Source organism: Myotis nattereri (assembly GCF_964212035.1).
Source record: "Myotis nattereri genome assembly, chromosome: 1".
Classification (NCBI taxonomy): Eukaryota; Metazoa; Chordata; class Mammalia; order Chiroptera; family Vespertilionidae; genus Myotis; species Myotis nattereri.
In genome coordinates this window covers 207,200,271-207,222,251 of record NC_138075.1, presented here as the reverse complement: position 1 = coordinate 207,222,251, position 21,981 = coordinate 207,200,271, and the positions used below count along the sequence as shown (strand labels likewise).

The 21,981-nt window shown below is 38.7% G+C and overlaps 1 protein-coding gene across 2 annotated transcripts in view; it reads left to right on the top strand.

Moving 5' to 3' along the window:
• Positions 1-5,491: 5,491 nt before the first annotated feature.
• The window catches only part of KLHL5 (kelch like family member 5), a 53,260-nt gene continuing 36,770 nt past the window's right edge, over positions 5,492-21,981 (top strand). Inside the window, exons 1-4 of one of the 2 annotated variants that reach the window (XM_081098953.1) lie at positions 5,831-6,228; positions 7,385-7,483; positions 16,565-16,747; positions 20,718-20,854. In XM_081098953.1, the coding sequence (XP_080955079.1) occupies positions 5,846-6,228; positions 7,385-7,483; positions 16,565-16,747; positions 20,718-20,854 (802 nt within the window). In that variant the 5' untranslated portion in view covers positions 5,831-5,845. Of the gene's footprint in view, positions 6,229-7,384; positions 7,484-16,564; positions 16,748-20,717; positions 20,855-21,981 lie in introns of both variants that reach the window. The other variant, XM_081098952.1, reaches the window with a different exon arrangement.

The following is a 21,981-nucleotide window of genomic DNA, read 5'->3' as shown; positions in this document are numbered from 1 at the left end:
TAGCCTATGAAAATATTCTCAAGCCTGGTAGTCATCTGGAGTTAAAATAACTATAATACTCATTGTTGACTATTGGGCCAAATAAAATAGATTAGAGGGATAAACTCACTTTAGGTTTGGAAATGTGAGTTTTAGGAAAGTAAACTATGTATTTAAATATAAAATACACATACCTTCAACCCAGCAATTCTATTCTTTGGGATAAATTCCATAGACATAAAAGCCTCACACATTTTTATTTCAACATTGTTTTAATAACATAAAACAAACACCTGAAATCAACTCAAATGCCCATTAGCAAGGAGATAATTTAATAAATTGTATTTTACATTTATGAAATACTAGAGGCCCAGTGCACGAAATTCGTGCATGGGGTGGGGTGTACCTCAACCGGCCTGCACCCTCTCCAATCTGGGACATCCCTTTCACAGTCTGGTACCGCTGGTTCCTAACCACTTGCCTGCCTGCCTGTCTGATTGCCCCTAACTGTTTCTGCCTGCCAGCCTGATCTCCTAACCACTCCCCTGCTGGCCTGATTGACACCTACTGCTCCCCTGCCAACCTGATCACCCCCAACTTCCCTCCCCTGCCAGCCTGATCACCTCCAAGTGCCCTCCCCTGCTGACCCAATCCCCCACAACTGCCCTCCCCTGCTGGCCCAATCGCCCACAACTGCCCTCCCCTGCTGGCCTGATTACCCCCAACTGCCCTCTCCTGCCAGCTTGGTCACCCACAACTGCCCTCCCCTGCCGTGACCTGCCTCTTCCACCGGGACCTGCCTCCTCCGCACAAGGCAGCAGACGCCAGGACCAGCCTCCTCCATGCTGCGCGGAGCCATGGGACCCCCAGGCCTCACCGCACGGAGCAGCTGCTGGACCCCGCCTCTGCTATGCGTGTGGCCATCTTCTGGCAGCCATCTTTGTGGTGGCCATCTTGTGACGATGTCGCACGCAAGGGCACAAGGGCCACCTAGGCTTTTATTAGTATAGATTATGCAACTGTTAAAAAGATTATTAGTTCATATATATGTATATACTAGTATATCCTATATAATAAAAGGGTAATATGCAAATCGAACAGCAGAATGACCAGTCACTATGACACCACTGACCACCAGGGGGCAGATGCTCAATGCGGGAGCTGCCTCCTAGTGATCAGTGCACTACAACAGGGGGAGCGCCGCTCAGCCAGAAGCCAGCTCAAGGCTGGCGAGCGCAGTGGTGGTGGCGGAAGCCTCTCCTGCCTCTGCAGCAGTGCTAAGGATGCCCGACTGACGGCTTACCTAAGCCGTCAGTCAGACATCCCCCGAGGGCTCCCAGACTGCGAGAGGGAGCAGGCTGGGCTGAGGGACTCGCCTGAGTGCACAAATTTCATGCACTGGGCCTCTAGTATGTATATAATTAAGAAAAGCAAAATGCCAAAGAGAAATTTATAATATGTCTCTTTTATAAAACAGTAACAAACTCCTATATATGTACATATAAGTTTATATATGCTTTTATAAACATGAAGAAAGATGTGAAAGGCTTTACACCAGCCTGTCAACATTGATTACTAGGGAGAATGAATGGAAGAGGATTGGCAAAATAAAGGTCTCCTTTTAAAAAACATGCAGTATAAGTCCACTGATACAAAAGTTTGGCTTTAAAAATGTATATATATTAAAAATACACACACACACACACACACACACACACATGCACTGAGTGGCCAGATTATTATGACCACCTGACGTTTGTAGGCAAATTAGCTATAATTTCGCACTGAAGTTGCTAGAGGGCCAGACCATTATAAATAGGGAAGCAGGTTGTTTACCACGACAGTAGAAGTGATTTTTTTCTGAAGATATGGGTAAACAATGCAATTTAACAGCCTTTAAACGTGGGAGATATATATATATATATATATATATATATATATATATATATTCTCATATATATATTTAAGTGTGTGTGTGTGTGTGTGTGACTGAACCCATGATCATGGCAGTAGTGGTTAAATGCTGCTACTTGGTCTTTGACAACCTGAGGTCCTGGTTGAACTCCCTTTAAAATCAAAAAACCTATTTCAACGGCTAATCTCTCACCTGCATCTCTAGACTGTTCAGAACAGCTACTACATTAAAGAGGTCATATTTAATGTATGTCTTAATACCATGGTGTAAAGGGTCTTTGGGCCCTCCTGGAAGTAGGGGCATGGTTTAATATTTTAACATTCACATCTCCTTAAGTGTTTGGATTTCTCCTCTGTATTATATTGAGCAGTGTCTGGCATCTCAGTGGCCTTTATTGAAGTTCACTCTAGAGTTCAGGCTTCAACAGTCAACCGAACAACAGAACAATTAAAATCACTTCTAGCTATTGGAGCTAGCACATTATAAGTAGAATCTCTGATAAATGCTCTCACATTGATAGATTAAATACAATTAAAAACTATATTTATATAAAATTATATTTATCAAAATATAGTCTTCATTTGTAATGTTCATTTAATTATCCTTTTCTCTGCAAGAGTGTAAGTTTAAAAACTCTTTGGAAAAAAGATTTGCCCTGGCTTGTGTGGCTCAGAGGACAGAGCATCAACCCTTGCACTAAAGGGTCATGGGTTCAATTCTGGTCAAGGGCACATACCTCGGTTGCAGGCTCGATCCCTGGCCCCGGTTGGGGCATGTGTGGGAGGCACCAATCTCTCTCTCTCTCTCTCTCTTCCCCTCTCTCTCTCTCCCTTTCCCTCCATTCCACTCTCCCTAAAAAATCAATGGAAAAAATATACGCCCATGAGGATTAACAAAAAAGTAAAAAGAAATCCGCCCTGGGCAGTGTGCTCAGTGGTTTGAGCATCAGCCCATGAACTGAAGGGTTTCAGGGACACCAGTAGGAGACAACCAGTTGCTTTGTCTTTCTTCTCTCTCTCCCTTTCTCTCCCCCTCTCTTTGTCTCTCACTCTTCTCCCTCTCTTCTTTCTACTCTCTAAAAAAAAAAAAAAATCAATGAAAAAAATACCTTTGGGTGAGGATTAACAACAAAAAAATCTGTTATTCATTTTTCTGTTTCTTGTGGTGCTTTGTACATATAATGCTTGGTAAATAGTTATTTGAATGAAGACAATGATGGCAAGATCATTATGAACTACTGCAATGGCAATTCTTTATTGTGTGGGTCTATACCAGTGATGGCGAACCTTTTGAGCTTGGCGTGTCAGCATTTTGAAAAACCCTAACTTAACTCTGGTGCCGTGTCACATACAGAAATTTTTTGATATTTGTATCCGTAGTAAAAAAAACAAAGACTTATATTTTTGATATTTATTTTATATATTTAAATCCCATTTAACAAAGAAAAATCAACCAAAAAAATGAGTTCACGTGTCATAGGTTCGCCATCACTGGTCTATACCATGCTTTGCAAGGTATTTACCATCTCTGGCCCCTGCCCACTCAATGCCTATAGCACTCTCCGGTCATTCCAACAACTAAAATTCCAGCCCCAACTTCCAGCACCCCTTTTGGGATGCAGGGGGTGTTGGTGTCGGTGCTATTCTTGTTGAGAACCACAGTGTTGGAGTAATTGAAATATTTCTAAGAATTGTAATGTCTGTGCTGAGCCTTAAAGGATGAGTAGGATTCCATAGAAATTGGGCCCAACCATTGTGGCTCAGTGGTTGAGTGCACCTATGAACCAAGAGGTCACAATTCGATTCCCAGTCAGGGCACATGCCTGGGTTGCCTGCTTGATCCCCAGTGGCGGGCTATGCAGGAGGCAGCCAATCAGTGATTCTCTCTCATCATTGATGTTTGTATCTCTCTCCATCTCCCTTCCTCTCTGAAATGAATAAAAATGTATTTTAAAAAACACCACAGAAATTGAGACACAAACAGCATATAAAAGAGGGAGCAGCATAATTAGACTCTACCTTGACAGATGAAGTGGTATGTCTATGTTGGAAATAAAGTTGGATAGGTAGAGTGGAGTTAGAAGTCTGACAGAGGGATGTGGAAAGGGAAGTGTCATTTCACTCTAATGCATCTTGCATATGACTGCCAGACTTATTTCATAAAACACTGCTCTATTCAGTAGTCCACTTAGCATTGCCTGTTAGTCTTTACACCTTTGCTTTGTGCTCAAGGCATTTTATCTCATCATATTTATCCAACTGTACTACTCCTTAAAATTAATTAGTATGTGTGGCTGACTGATTAAAATAATATTTCCCCCTTTCTTTGTCAATGTGCTCACTTCATGCTTTTTTTTTAAATGTCTTTCTTCCTTTATAAAATCTATCATAATTCTGCCTATTCAACTTCTTCCTACTCTTAGATGCCTTCTCTCTAATATAACTGGCCCATACCATCCCACACCATCCTGATATCTCCTTTCTCTTTTTTATACTGTTTTTGGTTTGTCCTACAATACTTAGCACAAAATTGTATATGGCTTTTCATGCCCTCACTCTGATTCTCTTAAAGAGCTGTGTGAGGTTAAGATATATAGACATATGCCTTGAAATACATTTTAAGCCTCCAAAGCAGCTTTTTTTTTTCTTGGTCAGTTGATAAAAGGCATTGCCGTTTGAGTGAAATACTTGATATAGTATTAGGTATTGAGCACCCCAAAAAATGTTTTTTGTATTTAAATTATCAAATATTTTGTTTCTATAACTGGTTATAATTATTTTTGAGTATAGGAACCAAGATGCATATATGTATGCCCCCCTCCCCCAATGCCCTAGTAGAGTGTCTTGCCCACAGTAACCACTCATTATTTTATAATTTGATTGCATTTGATTGATTTTTATTTGCTTTATCAATTTGCCTTAATTGTAACCATGTTTAGGCCATTGTTTTGTTTTGCTAACAATAGAGGGTACCATTAGAATGCCTGTTCACCCCCAAAATAGTCCTATCCCAGTCCTTGGTAGCTTTCTTGAGCCACACTTTCCTTTTTCTAAGTAGTGTCATAGGAATTTGGATATTATCATAGTCCAATCCTATTTTTAGAGCAATATTGGCTTCATGTTATTTAGTTGAAGAATAAGTACTGCCGTATTTTGATCTTTATAGTGTCAAACTTTTTCTCCTCATTCTTTGCTCAAATGAAATCTTACCCAGGATCTTACTCTATTAATGAAATGCACTCCTTTCCTAAAGGGAGAAGATAGAGGTGGAAAGCAACAAACTGGAACCTCACCTTTTGTTCCGTTCCTCCCTCCTCATCCCCCATCCAAAGAGCACAGCTTGAAAAACCACTAGAACTTGTCTAATTGAAAAAATGCTTATTTAAAAACTATTCTTTTGTGCCATCTCATGTAGGAACTTTGTGTAAAAATAGAGGCACTTTAGTTTTACAGTGATTTTTAAGTACAAAGGAAAATGCTCTGGAATAAATGTCTTGTTTCAGCAATAAAAGAGTTAATACACTAAGCAGCGGAGACTGATACTGTGAGGGGTAGTGCTTCCTGTCATTTGTGGTTTAAGAAAAGGGGGTAGTGTTCTGCATTTGAAAGGGCTTTAATGAATGCTGTCAGTGTTTGTGAGAGCTAATGGTCAGTATGGGGAAGGAGAGCAGGGGAAAGTGGGCTAGCTGCTTCAGGATAGGTGGATGAGTTTGCTCTGATTGAACGGAATGTTCCACCGTGTTTCATCTTTATTCATTATCCTTTGTTCTTTATAATCTGACATCGTGGTGTAAAAGTAAATGGAGATATATATGTGAATGTGATTTATTTTCTTTTCAATCTGTTTATTGTGTACAGCAGGGCATATACTTCTCTTGTCTTGGTTGGATGCACAGATCTGTGTGCAGTGCTTTTTGCCCGTTGCCTAGACGATCACTTGGTTTCTCTGAGGATGTCTGGTTCTCGTAAAGAGTTTGATGTGAAGCAGATTTTGAAAATCAGATGGAGGTGGTTTGGCCATCAAGCATCATCTCCTAATCCTACAGTTGACAGCCAGCAGGGAGAATTTTGGAATCGAGGACAGACTGGAGCAAACGGTGGGAGAAAGTTTTTAGATCCATGTAGCCTACAATTGCCTCTGGCTTCAATTGGTTACCGAAGGTCCAGCCAACTGGATTTTCAGAGTTCACCTTCTTGGCCAATGGCATCCACCTCTGAAGTCCCTGCATTTGAGTTTACAGCAGAAGATTGTGGCGGTGCACACTGGCTGGATAGACCAGAAGTGGATGATGGCACTAGTGAAGAGGAAAATGAATCTGATTCCAGTTCGTGCAGGTCGATGATTTTCTTACTGTTAGAAATGGGGGGGTGGGGTATATTCTCTATAATGTTTTAAGATAACTTAGTATTATTTAAAATTTATGAATATATATGTATGTACCTTGTACATACACATATAGAATATCTTGGTATGCAAATGTGGGACTTTTGCTAGGTTTTAAGAATATTCTAATATTAATTCTGTAAAATTATAAAGACAACAAATAGCATTCTTTTAAAAATAATCTTGTGTTCCATATATAGATCTGGCTCTGCCTTGAAAAGAATATTAATAACAGTTTTATACATCATTGCCTTGCAGTTTGTTTCATTCTTTTACCTTTCTTAATCATAGCAAAACTATTGGAGACATTTCTAGTGTATACATTTTTTATGACATTTTAGTTTGCAACAGATTATAGAGAGTCATTGTAAAATCTTAATGAAAATGAAAGGTTTTATAAGGAGATAACACTGTAGTTGTCAATAATTTTTTTACACCATGTAGTTGTCAATAGTCTTTTTTTATGGTTATTTCTCTTTGTCTTGTCTATGTTGCAGCTCTCCAGACTAATACAGAGAATACAGTAACATGTCTCTTTCTAAGATGACAGCTACTAATTCCTGTTACCTTCACTTCACTGAAAATTGTGCTATTTAGGGAAATGAGGGACATTCCTTCAGGAGAGTTTAAAGGAATGTAGAGGGCTAGTTGTGGTCAGCTGGTGAAAGGGGGCAAGAAGGAGGGAAAATGAGTTTGAGGGGAGAAAATAAAACATCGGTAATTTCACAATGACTTTATCCATATTCATCCTTGGAACCTGATTTTATCTTTGAAATGGATTTTCTTATTAACTAGTATAAACTACTGTACAATATTATGTAACAAGTTAGAACATGAAAGTCACCTTTCTTTTCATCTACACTCAAATATTTCAAAATATTTAAAGGCATACATAGCTTATCATTTGTTTAGTTTGATTATGGATTCTTTTTCTTTTAAAACCCTTTGCAGGTTTTGATAACACTTGTAATTTGTATGTTGATTATTAATGTAGGAGATGGAGACAAAATGAGTTCTTATATTCAAATATCTCTTACTTAGGGAAAAAAAAAAACACCAAATAAATCTTACTTAGGGATATTGACTGCCTTCCCTTCTAACCTTCAGAATATTGAATTATAAACTGTGGTGTCGGAATAGTGATAAATATAGACTAATCATCTATTATCATTTGTGTAATGGAGAGAAGGGAATATCTTTACATAGATAACTAGTATATTTAATTTTTTAATTTTTCTTTTTTTAAAATTTTTGAATTAGTTTGTGACTTGGCATTATCTTGAGATTAGAGGAAACTAATAATTTTAATATGGAGATCGATTGAGTTAATGTGGTTTTATTGTTTTGGGTTTTTTTGTTTGTTCAATTGGGGGGAATTTGGGTGGTATTGGGGGGGGGGAGTTGGTGGTTGTTTTGAGACTTGTTGCCATAGCAGAATAATTTATATAGTAAAAGGTTCAAGGCTTATCATTTTTGTGGGAAACCAAAGAGTAATCATCTTTCCATTTAAAAATCAATGCAATGTGTCAACATTTTAACAAAATTAGACAAACCATTCATTTACCAGCATAAATTATAAAAATCTTAACATGTATCTACTACTTGGAGAGATTTTACATATGTATGAATGAAATTTATATACATGTATAGTCTTGGAAAGGTTATACACACATTGGTTACTGTAATTTACTTCCTTACAACAAAGGTAGTTTGCATAACTAATGATTACTGAAATTAAATTAATCTATTTTTTAGTATCCATATTGAAATAACATCTTGTTGGGATATTCATTGTAAAAGAAAAAGATTGCCTTTTACTGAGATTGCTATATGCATACTTCAAGACTATAAAATTGATATTTCTATTTATAGGAGATGTAAATATAAGAAAATGACATTTTTTAAAAATATAAAATAAATATCATTGTTTAAAAAAATTTAGTCAAGAAGATTGATAAAGTAAATAATAAAGTGGGAGTAAACAGTTCACATCTGCTTTAACCAAACTATTTCTAAAATACCTTTTTCAAAAATAAAATGTACTTAAAATGTCTCTGATTTTTAGATATAAAGGGGGAATATGTCAAATTTAACATTCTCAGTGCTTTAAAATTTCTATCTTAACACCTTATTGCAAAAAAAGGATAAAACAAACATCTAGATGTTAGAAATGTCATTTGTGTGTATACTTTTACTTCTTCATTTTTTTTTTTAGATTAAATATATCTAATTCTCACATCTTCTTATAGTCTTCTGGCTCTGAGTCTTTGATTTTTGTTATAAGGGTAGATACATTTATTTGGCCCTAGCTTTTTGATTAAGTGAGCATCTCTCTAGGTGGTTGCTCTTCTGTAAACAAATCAAAAACTATCACTGTTAATGTCAAAAGAAGCTACACTGATATCAAATTTTTTATGTAACTTGAAAATGTTTCTTTTTCTTATACAATATTTGCAAATAATAGAAAATATGTAGTAAACATTTTATTTAAGTATACTATAGATGTCTTAAAATATTAAAGACACAATGGGGAAATACATATGATACATGGAGAATTTATTTAGGCAGTAATATTTTTTATTTAGACCCCAAAACTTAGACTGAAATTTTCAGTTATTAGAAAAAGGGAAGACCACTGAGTGGCTTTACATATACAGAATCATAAGGACTTAGGAGGCAGCCTACATTATTAATATGTTTGATCAGTTGTATAATGGCTAGGAGAAGTATCTGCCTGAGCCTTTGGCTTCTGGTAGTTTCTGCTGCCACAGATCTAAATGATTTAAAAGTTCCTCTTCTTTTAACTTTGATCTTGGGTCTATAACCTAGCCACCTTTTCTCCATGGAAGTCATCTAAATCATTACTTTGGTATTAAAATACAAACTTTAGTTTTTGTTACACCATGAGAATTTTAGACCCTATGTAATAGAGTTGTCACGTTTCATGTGAACTATAGGTTCCTAAGAGCTTAACTCATGAATTCTTAACAGGGTCAGCAAGGTTTACACGTAGCCCACCATGTGACCATAATACAAACACAGTTTACACTTCCCTTGATTTGGCAGCTTTGAAATTCTGTAATTTTTGACATTTTTAATTGGGGGAAATCACTTCAAATTTTGTTTGTAAAGTTAGACTTTAATGTCAGACAATTTTTTAGTCAATATGCATAAAATGTTACTGTACTTTACAAATATTGAAAAATCCTATTACAATAAAAGGCTAATATGCAAATCGACTGACCAGCAGAACGACCAGTTGCTTTGATGTGCACTGACCACCAAGGGGCAGACGCTCAATGCAGGAACTGCCCCCTGGTGGTCAGTGCGCTCCCACAGGGGGAGCGCCCCTCAGCCAGAAGCCCTGAGCCTGGCTCACAGCTGTTGAGCACAGCGGCGGTGGTGGGAGCCTCTCCTGCCTCTGCAGCAGCGCTAAGGATGTCTGACTGCTGGCTTAGGCCCACTCCCGAGCAGGACTAAGCCATCAGTTGGACATCTCCCAAGGGCTCCTGGACTGCAAGAGGGCGCAGGCCAGGCTGAGGGACACCTGCCCGCCCCCCCCCCCCCCAAGTGCACAAATTTCGTGCACCAGGCCTCTAATAATAAAGTAATACAGTTAATACTGACTGGTGCTTACTATCCGTGAATCAGTGTTCTAAGCATTTTAGTATATTAACTCATTTAGTCTTCACAACAGATTTCTGAGACTGTTCCTGTTATACAGGAAGGAGCAAAAGTAGGTTTACAGTTTTTCATATAGAAAATAATATAATAACTAATAAATAATAGTACAAGAATAAACAGTTTTTCATACCCACAACTGTAAACCTCCTTTTCCCCATCCTGTATTCTAACTTTACAGATGAGGCCAATGAGGCACAGAAAGCCTAAGTAACTTGATCATAAGTAAAATAAAACTACTCTTAAGAAGCCAAAACCGGTTTGGCTCAGTGGATAGGGCGTCGGCCTGCGGACTGAAGGGTCCCAGGTTCGATTCCGGTCAAGGGCATGTACCTGGGTTGAGGGCACATCCCCAGTGGGAGATGTGCAGGAGGCGGCTGATCGATGTTTCTCTCCCATCTTCCTTCCTCTCTCTCTTCCTTCCTCTCTGTAAAAAATCAATAAAATATATTTTTTAAAAAAAAAACTACTCTTAAGAAAAACAAATTTTATATTTTTATTACAGTTTTAGGTGTATAGAAAAATTGTTAAGATAGTATATGGTGAGTTCACATATACCCCACACCCAATTTCCCCTGCTATTATTACCTTATTAGTATGGTGCATCTCTTATTATTAATGAATTAATATTGATATTTTATTGCTAACTGAAGTCTATACTTTACTCAGATTTCCTTAATTTCTACCTAATATCCTTTCTCTGTTACAGGATTCTATCCAGAATAACATGTTACTTTTTTTTTTTAATTGATTTCAGAAGAAGGAAGAGGGAGAGATAGAAACATCAATGATGAGAGAATATCATTGATTGACTGCCTCCTACATGCCCCTTACTGGGGATTGAGCCTGCAACCCTGGCATGTGCCCTGACCAGGAATCAAACCGTGACCTCCTGGTTCATAGGTCGATGCTCAACTACTGGACCACGCCGGGCGGCCAGGCAACACATTGTTACATTTAGTCCATCATGTTCCCTTAGTCTCTTCTGGGCTGTGACAGTTTCTCAGACTTACCTTATTGTGTGTTTTTGTTTTGTTTTTTATTGATTTCAGAGAGAGGAAGGAAGAGAGAGAGAGAGGTAGAAACATCAATGATGAGAGAGAATAATCGTCTGCTGCCTCCTGCATACCCCCTACTGGGGATTGAACCAGTAACCCTGGCATGTATCCTGAATTGAACTGTGACTTCCTGGTTCATGGGTCAGTGCTCAACCACTGAGTCACACCAGCCCAGTAACTTTCCTGGTTTTTTATTATTTCAGCATTTTAGGAGTACTGGTCAGATGTTTTGTAGAATGTCTTACTCAATTGGGATGTGTCTGATGTTTTTCTCATAATTAGACTGGGGTTATGAGCTTGGAAGATCACAGGGACAAAGTACCGTTTTCATCACATCATATCAAAGATGCATACTACTGTCAATGTAAGAAACATTCAAGCCTGTGAAGAATTTTTCTGAGTTTATTTGAGCCAAAATGTTGACAAATGCTGGGAAGCAAAATCACAATGGGTTGAGATAATGCTCTGGAGAATGGCAGTTTTACACCTTATTTTATACATTACAATCAAAAGAGAAGATGTAAGTGGATTACATGAAATCCATTGGTGATGGATTAGAGAGGCAGGAGAAAGCAAAGCGGAAGAGGAGGAGAAATTCTGGGATTGGATAAAAAGTAAAATGGTAGACACATCTTTTTTCTTAGGTGGGTGGAGGATAGTTAACAGTCAACGATTAACTCAATAACAGTGAGGGGATTTGTGGACTCCACAAAACAGTGCCTGTGCTTTGAGGGATCCAGTAAAAGGAAAATTACTTTGACATTCCAACAATACGTTACTGTAGATGCAAAAAGACAACAGCCTCAGTTAAGGTAAAGATTGACCTTTGTCAGGAAAGATACCAGCCTAGGACATGACTACCCACCATAAACTTATTTTAATTTAAAAAGTTTTCATTTCAGACCATCCTATGTGGTTAGTTTAGGTCTCTGGGTTTATAAGGTCGCCACACAGGCGGTCCTTGAGCTAGCTAGTCAGGATAGCATGTGGCCCCTTTTAGTCCACGCTACCAACTTGACTTACCACTGGTATTGACCTTGATCACTTGGAAATAGCTGCATTTTGAGCCCAAACAATTAATATGTAGATTTCATGCTTCCATACCAGTAGGCAGTTCTCTGTGACTATTTAATCACCTTTTCAACTTGCATTAACATAATAGTTAATGATTTATTCTAACCAGTGTCACCTTCTCTCCCCAGTTAATTTTCTTAGCCTGGTTCTTGAAAATGGCAAACCAGGCTGGCTTACAGGTATATTCTCTTGACACAGCCATAACCCTTTATCCAGTCAGCAGACCTTTTTGGTTACTTGCTACTCTGTGTTTCAACTACAGATATCCTGGAAGTCTATTTCTTGATAAGATGATTTGCTATTCTTTGACTCAGCCTGAAGGCATTTAGGTCCTCCTTCTCTCCCAGCAAGGGGTTATCTTCATAATAATCAGCTTTTCTCCAGAGCTATCTCCATTGTCTTGACCCTCTTGTTGTCTCTACATCTCTTTGTTTAAACAAGTCTATTAATTCTGGTTCAGTTTGAAATTAAAAAATGTCTACACTTCCACATGTAAAGTATTTTGTTTCCAGAGATGGCAAAGAAGTTGAACTATAATATACTTGTATCTAGGACAGATATATGGCATGGTCTTCCCTCATACATATATACCCAAGTCATAATAGAGATTCCCTTGACATAAGCTATGGAACCTCGTCCCAGAAAACACTGGTGTGTGTGTGTGTGTGTGTGTGTGTGTGTGAAATATTTTGTATATAGTTCAAGGAGTTCATGAACCCCCTAATACCTATCTGTATGCTATATCAATCACCATTCTTAGTTTTAAGCAACTGACATTGACTGACTGACTTAAATAGAATAAGAATTTATTGGAATCATATTCTTCCTAGAACTGCTGGGAAAGCTGAAGCAACAGCTTAGGGAAAAGGATAGGCACCACAGTTGCACAGCTGGCCTTTGTAATTCTAAAATGTTAAGGCAGAAGAACCTATCTTTATGTCACTTATTATATTTTACTTTTATACATTTTTAGAATTATATGTATTAGGCATGAAAGCAATCACACATGACATATACACTTGTATGCACATTGCCCTATAATTTGGTCATTTAACTTTAGGGAGTATATTATTAGAGATTAGGTTAAAATGCTATAACAGAAAGTTTCAGAAATACGGCAGCTCAAACGAGATAGAAGTTTATTTCTCTGCCACCTAACAGATGGCAAGTGGCCCAGGGCAGCTAGGTAGCTCTGCTTCACAGCTTCAACTCAGAGACTGGGATTCCTTCCATATTGTGTCTTCCTTTCTTTATGGTCAAAGCTTACTCAGTTCCCCTCTGCATTCTAGCCTGTGGGAAAGGCCAGAGACTGAAAAGAAGGGCATTAATCAAATATCACAAGTTAGATATATCAGTTCTGCTCACATTTCATTGTTGAAAACCCAGTCCCCTGACCACAGCTAGTTGTAAGAAGCTCAGAAATGTATTCTCTACCTGAGTGTGTAGCTGTGTCCAGCTAAAACTCACTACTGTTGTACAAGTGAAGAATTGTTTGGGGGTTAAAATCAGCAGTCCAAGAGGTGAAGACAGCTGAATAGAACTCTTCCGAGTTCTTTGGATTTAATTTTTCAATTAGTTTTTTTTTACCATATTGCATCATATTTTTATCAGAGACATTGGAAAATAGAGTAGGCAAAAATGAAAAAATGCAAACAACTGATTTCCCTGCCACCCCAAAATAATCATTAACAATTTGGGGAAGTGTACTTCCAGTATATTTTCTAAACATACACAATAACAACTGTGTTTTTAGAATAAAAATCTGAATCTTATTGTTACATACTTTTTTTGCAACCTGCTTTTTTGCCCTAATATAAATACTAATTTGGACTCTGTTTGAAAAAGACCGAAGTCCAGTTCAACTAACTTAAGCAAAAGCTAGAAACTTTTGCTTCATGTAAGTACATTGAGAGTCCATGAACAGAGCCTAGCTTCAGACATCTGGCCGGATCCAGATACTCAAATAAGTCCAGAAATCTATTTTTCTCTCTCTCTAGATTCTGTTTTCCTTTGTGATGGCATTTTCTCATGTGACAGCAAAAAAGCCACTAGCAGCTTCAAGTTTTCTTTTTATCAGCTTAGCAAACTCAGTGGGAAGAGAGTGACTTTTTAAAGAACATCAACAAACATCTTGAGATTAATTCTGATTGGCCTTGTTTGGATCATGTGTCCACCCAAACCAATCATCAACAAATTCATTTTCTAGTGATTTCTGAGAATGTAATATAAAGTATAAGAAATGTAATACAAAATATAGAAACCCTAGGAAAGAACTTGATTTATTTACTTCACTTTATCTTGTCCTAGAAAGGATTTGTAGCTTATTAAAATTAGTTTTTCTAATTTTCTCTCATCCTTAGATTATTAATATTCATAATCATTTGTCAGTATATTGACAGAATAAAACAAATTATGTGCTATTAAAAATGTTTTAAATCTTCAAATTATTATTCATCAAAGCTACCATTATTTGTTTTTGTTTATGTTTTCTGTTAGATTCTAATTCTCACTTAGTTGTGTAAGCAACATATAGATATTCATTTCTCAATACATTTTTATGTTAATGATCTTAAATGTAAAGTTGAGTATATAATACTGGATTTTCCAGGTCATCACACTAATAATATTCATAGTATACAGTACATCCTTTCTAGAAAATATATATTTTGCCTTCATTATTATTATTGACAGTTATCTCCAAGAACATTTTTTTAGGGCCCATATTTGTTTGGCACTGAAAATGCACTGGGCTGGGAGGATTTAGTAGAAATATGTATTAGTCAGGCACTGCTAGCTTATATCTCAATCCAATGTCAGAGTTCCATGAGTACAGTCTATGGGAGTGTTCTTATTTGAGTACATTTTACCTCTTCCTTCATCTGAGTTCTCAGGTCCATTCAACTCAGGAAGAGAGAGAGAGAAAGAGAGAGAGAAGAAGGGAAGGAGAGAGAGAGAGAGGGAGGGAGGGAGGAAGGAAGGAAGGAAGGAAGGAAGGAAGGAAGGAAGGAAGGAAGGAAGGAAAAGGCATACCTGCTCTTAGCCACGTTAGCCTGGGGTTGACAGTTAATTCCATCATAAGTCCATACCTATCTGCAAGAAAGGCTGGGAAATGTAGTCTAGCTATAGTATTACCAGGAGGAAAAGAAAAAGCTGTTTTGTTGAACACATAGCAGTCTGTATGACAGCCCTGTTTCTGCCACCAACAAATTCTATGACTCTGGCAAGGTACTTAATCTCCTTGGCTTCAGTTCCCTTTACTTTAAAACATCCAGTGATTTTTTAAATAAGGTTATTAGATATTTATATTAAGAAATTCTCTTAAGATATAGTGAGACTTGATTCAACAAAGCATTTGTCAGAATCATAAAATCCTTAAAAATGAACCTGATGAGAAATGAGAACTTAGTTATGGCACAGTTGATAGTTTTATAGTTAATTGCATAGCCAACATATGTTAATTGCTTAATTCAAGTGATTGTGGAAAAGAGATATTGGAGGACAGGGGGAAGGTAATGAATTTATTATTTCACTAGTGGCCCACTGCACGTATTCATGCACATTGAAAGGAAATTAATTAGAAGAAATATTTTAATATCGCTATTCGCCCTTTCTCTATAATAGCAGTGTCAACCAAATTCATGACCGGTAATGACAGATCAAAACACACACGTACGATTGGCACCAGCAAGAGCTTTATATGCATCACCCATGCGCAAGTCAACGTTTATTTTTAAATTGCCAGTGTGTGTCATATGTACTGGCCGGTCAGTCAGTCGGATGGATGGACGGTCGGTCACTTAGCCTTTTATATATATATAGATTCTTAATCCTAATCATTTTAATTTTTGCCATCAAGAAATCGTATGAAAACAGAACTCATACTCTTCAAATTATAATTTGGAAATTTCAAATAATTTTTTAGTTAGGCCGTCAAAGTCCTTTAACCTGCAATATAAGTTATAATTTATCTGAACTTTTGAAGACTGAGCAGAGACTCGAATAACTTATTTATAGCATGGTTTTTTATGATAATTTCATATTTTACACATCTTATAAATGAGCTATTGAACATAACCCATTTTTTAAGTAAAGAATGACTTGAATTTATATTTGCCTTCCTTACTTCAAAAAATGATCTCTTACACCTACATATAATGTTAGGAGGAATGTCTATTAATATGAAAACACTTGCGTTTTTTTTCAACAGAGATGTTGTGTTGACCAGAGAAGAGACCTCAAAAACAGAAACTACAAAGAATATGTGTAGCTGTTAACTAACAGATGTCACATTCACTCACAATGCTTACAAGACACACATATGATTTTAAAAGACAAAAATGAATGATTATACATTACTATTGACTGGTAGCATCAATTATTTCTATTACATTTGAAGGTTTTAAAGGGACTCGCTAGAAAACATCTTTTTAATGTAATAGTGATATTTCAAAATGTGTGTTCTCTTTCTTTTCAGGACTTCCAATAGTAGTCAGACATTATCATCCTGCCATACTATGGAGCCATGTTCATCAGATGAATTTTTCCAAGCCCTTAATCATGCTGAGCAAACATTTAAAAAGATGGAAAACTATTTGAGACATAAACAGTTATGTGATGTAATTCTAGTTGCTGGTGATCGCAGAATTCCAGCTCATAGGTAACTGTTTTTTAAATTTCTGTGTGTGTGAAAATTTTCTTGATGATTTAGTTATGTATGTTTGTTGCAGGAGAAATCAGTGAGTTCAGTTTCCCTGACACTAGTGGGGTTCTTGGGGTACCACTGGAATAAGCATTTCCAGAGGCCCCCACAGGAGAATGAATGGTTTTTATTGGCATGGAATTATATTTCTCGGGTTGCAAAGTCCCCTCCCTACCCCTTAACCCTGTCCTGAAAAAGGTGCAGCTGGGGCTCCAGCAGAGCCAAAAGCAGGGCCACTGTCCAGAGTGTCCATTCCATGGTGGAGCTGGGTCAGGTGACATCAGGCAAGTTAAAGTCTGCTAATCCATTATAGATTTACAGAGCCCACGTGGCTGTGGGCCATGTTGTCCAATGCAGAGGACCCGGGCGCCCTGCAACAGGAATCAGCCCAGAGCAGCAGGAGAGAGAGGCAAGAGGGAGGTTCCTTTGTCCCAGAGTTTAAATATTCAGGTTTCACACCCTTGCAGTGGCCACACCTATTCTGGCCACTGACTAGTTCCCAAGTGTGACTGACAGGTAAACATCTCCCATAGCTCCCAGACCTTACTGGGCAAGCATCTATTGTCCAGTCCCTTCCCCCAGCGATCTGTGGGGAACAGACTTGGAGAATGTTAATTGCAGCTTCCTAGCAAGGTTGTATAAATGGCATGCCTTTATTATTTAGTCTTCCCTTAATTCCTTTCCTGTTATTTAATAACCAAGTTATTATAACAGTATCATATTGTGGTAACTAATTCCAATTGACTGTTAGGATAGAATGTTTTTGGGGAAGGGGTATATTTCATGGAATTTCTGCAAAGAAAACGGTGCATATGAAATTATTATACATCAAATGACCCCAAAGGGTCACTTTCCCTCTGTAGAAACACAAAAACAAAACACAGTAGCTTCAGATCAGTCAGTATTGTTTGGCATAGATTTCAGTTATTATAAGCAGCTTTCACCCTACCTAATTCTATGTACTAAATAACTTGAAGTAAATTCAGTGGGAATTAGAGCTGTGGGTATTCAGAAGCAAAAAAGCTGATCAAATAGAATGGCAAAAACTGTTAAGAATTTTTAAATAACTGCAGTTATCCCAACTTTTGTTTGCTGATCTCCAAGAAATATGAAAATCATTGGTGCTAGGGAACAAAAGGTTTTAACAGAAATGAAGTATTATTTCTTGACATAAGAAAAAGAAAAAAGAGCTATTTAATAAAAAAACAAGTCATTTTTCTTCTGATAATTCCATATCTCATTATTCAGTGTTAATCACTATTATGATCCCAAAGGCTTTTTTATGCCTTTCAAAATTAATTAACACTCTGTCCCAAAAGTTTTGTTAGACTCTTCAAAGTGGAAGTAAAATCAGGAAGAATGACTTTGGTTTTATAGTTTTCAGTGACTTAATTAGCGTGAGATGCTACTCCATATGGTGACAAAAAGTCCACATTATAGGCATCAGTTTATTAGCATGTTTTAACTTGAATTTTATAAAGGCATCTAAAATTCTATATTTCCTAAGCAGAACTCATTGCCTTACCTGTCATGCATATTATGTAAGCCATCACCATGTCACTAGGTTACCAAGGCAGGAAACTCCTAACCAGTCTCCTTCCTTTGATTCCTTTCCCCTACATTCTGTTTTCTACACAGCTACTCGAGTGATCCTTTAAAAATAGAGCTCAGATTCCGTCATTCCTCTGATAAAACTTTTCAGTGGCTCCTCATGTCGCTGAGTGTGCTCACAGCGGCTGTGTGATCCAGCCTGGCATTACCACTGTGATGTTCTGTCCTAGTGCTCTCCTTGCTCACTCCGAGCCACACGGACGCCCTTATGGTTCCTTGTATGTGCCATGCATGCTGCTCTGGCTTTTGGGTTTTTGCATTGGCTGCTCTTCTGCCCGAATGCTATTCCCAGATCCCTGAATGACTAATTCCTGCATCTCCTTCAATTATTTGCCCAATTGTCTCTTTCCAATGAGACCATCTATTTTAACCCACCTCCCACTCCCCATATTCCTTTACCTGACTTTTCCCCCCAGGGCACTTAGCACTTTTAAATGTACTATAGAGTTTATTTCTGCTGTTTATCAGTTTGTCTCCCTTCAATCTAGAATGTAAGACTCGGTGGGAGAAGGCATCTCCTCTCTATTTTTTGCATTGGTAATATTTCAAGTATCTAGATAGTGCCCATTACTTACTAGGCATGCATAAGCATTTGTTTGGGGGATAAATGAATGAATAGGCAGTTCTCAAAAGAAGAAAACCGAATGGCCAATAAACAGTTGAAAAGATCTTCAACCTCACTAGCAATCAGGTGAATTAAACAACAATGAGATACCATTTAATACCTTACAGATAGCCAAAATTTTTAAATATCTAACAGTATTCTTGGACCTTATTAAATTATTATATAATTCTGGTAGGGGTCTACATTGGCACAGCACTTTCTAGAGCAATTTGGCAAACATTAAGACTCAGCAACCCACTCTTGGGAAGGGAGGAGAATGGAATTAGAAACACTAAGGCAGTTTCAACTATTATTGTATCATAATCTCTGTGTTTTTTTAAAAAATGAATAAAGTAAATCTGTATAAATGTCCTGATATGGAAATATCTTCAAAACATATTATCAAATGAAAATGCATGTTTAAAACCCTATATAATCTATATATATAAAAGGCTAATATGAAAAGTGTCCCCTCGGGAATTTGATCACTCACTATGACATACTCTGACCACCAGGGGGCGGCACGGAACAAAGGAAGGCCCCAGCTGGCCAGGCCTAGGGACCCTTCTGTGCACGAATTCATGCACCAGGCCTCTAGTAAAAGCATAATATGCTAAGTGTCTGATCACTTGACCAGAATTGTATAATAATTTAATAAGGTCCAAGAATACTGTCAGATATTATGTGCACTGACCACCAGGGGGCAGACGCTCCAACCAGTGGGTTAGCTTGCTGCTGGGATCCGGCCCATCGGGACAGGGCAAGAGGGCCGGACACCCTGGAGCCCTCCCGCAGCCCCTCCCCGGCCAGCCCCCATCGGCCCCTATCGGGATTGGGTGAGACAGCCCCCATCACCACCCAGGCCGAGGGACCCCACCTGTGCACAAATTCCTGCACCGGGCCTCTAGTGTGTGCGTGTGTGTGTGTGTGTGTGTGTGTGTATATATATATATATATATATATATATATATATATAACCTATTTTGCTTATATGTGACTATCGAAAAGTCTGGACAGAGGCATAGCTAATATAGAATAATTATTATTATGACAAAATATTATAGTTTGTAGTGTTGAAACAAAAATATTATAACTTTATAACACTATCATAATAATTTAAAATATCATGAAAGTTAAAAATAACTTGCTAAAACTATTCTCAGATGTCTTCCATATATTCACTACTTGTATGATTAAATAAAAAAACAGGTGATAAACAGAAGTCAACCTTTATATTTCATCTACTTTTTTATATATAGTCAATTTAATGCTGTGGCCTTGTAGCTTTTTTTTTTTCTAAATGTTATAAGTCAATATTTAAGGAGTGAAAGAGTAAATCATTACCTCAGCAGAAAATTTTCAGTAATGATAATTTATTATTCAAAGGAAGGAACTAGGGAACTAGAGCATAAAGCAAATAAAATGCATTTCCCAGTACCATGCAATTTCTATGGGTAACAAAGTGAGAGAGAGAGAGAGAGAGAAGTAGTATTTATTTATTTATTTATTTATTTATTTATTTATTTTCATCCCACTTAGAGTTTATTTCATGTGACTCTCAGCATGCAGTATACTTTCTTGGGGAAAAAATTTTTGTCTCAGTTCACAACATAAATTATTTTACAAATATAGAACTGTGTAGAAGTAGCACTTATTAATGAGCATCAACTTTAATATGGTCATTGATTTTTTTTTCTTCTAATATGTCCTCAGATTGGTGCTATCCTCTGTCTCAGATTATTTTGCTGCCATGTTTACTAATGATGTCAGGGAAGCAAGACAAGAAGAAATAAAAATGGAAGGTGTAGAACCGAATTCACTATGGTCCCTGATTCAGTATGCATATACAGGTAATATAAATTTAAAACCTCTTAGATTTATGTTATCTTATTAGACTTCAGATTTCTGCTTTTAGCCACAGCTAACAGTTAATTCTGCTATTATAATTAACTAGAGGCCTGGTGCACAAAAATTTGTGCACTCGGGGGAGAGGGGAGGTCCCTCAGCCCGGCCTGTGCCTTCTCGCAGTCTGGGACCCCTCGGGAGATAACGACCTGCTGGCTTAGGCCTGCTCCCCAGTGGCAGAGGGCAGGCCCAATCCCTAGGTGCAGCCCCTGGTCGGGCTCAGAGCAGGGCCGATTGGGGGGGTTGGGGCACCGCCCCCGTCACACTCAAGGCAGGGTTGATGGGGAGGTTGCGACGCCACCCCCTGTCACGCACAGAGCAGGGCCAATCAGGGGGTTGGAGCGATGCCCCCGTCTCAAACAGAGCAGGGCCCACAGTGGGGTTGGGGCTCCATACCCTGTCATGCACAGAGCAGGGCCAATCAGGGGTTGGGGCGCTGCCCCCTGTCATGCACAGAGCAGGGCCGATCAGGGGGTTGAGGAGCTCCCCCCTGTCACTCACAGAGTAGGGCCGATAGGGGAGTTGGGGCACCGCCCCCTGTCACACTCAGGGCAAGGCGGATCAGGGGGTTGGGGCTCCACCCTCTATCACCCACAGAGCAGGGCCAATCAGGGGGTTGGAGCGCCGCCAGTGTCACACTCAGGGCAGGGCCGATGGGGAGGTTATGGCTCTACCTGTCACACACAGAGCAGGGCCCGTGGACGGGGGGCGGGGGATTGGGGCGCCGCACCCTGTCACACACAGAGCAGGGCCGATCAGGGGGTTGGGGTGCCGCACCCTGTCACACACAGAGCCGCAGGGCAATCAGGGGGTTGGGGAGCTCCCCCTATCAGGCACAGAGCGGGGCTGATCAGGGGGTTGGGGCGCCTTCCCCTGTCACGAACAGAGCAGGGCGGATAGGGAGGTTGTGGCCCCGCCCCCTGTCACACACAGAGCAGCAGGGCGATCAGAGGGTTTGGGTGCTGCCCCCTGTCATGCTGATCCCGGTGCCGGGAGGCCTCGCGGCTCTGCTGATCCCGGTGCTGGGAGGCATATTACCCTTTTACTATATAGGATAGTGGCCTGGTGCATG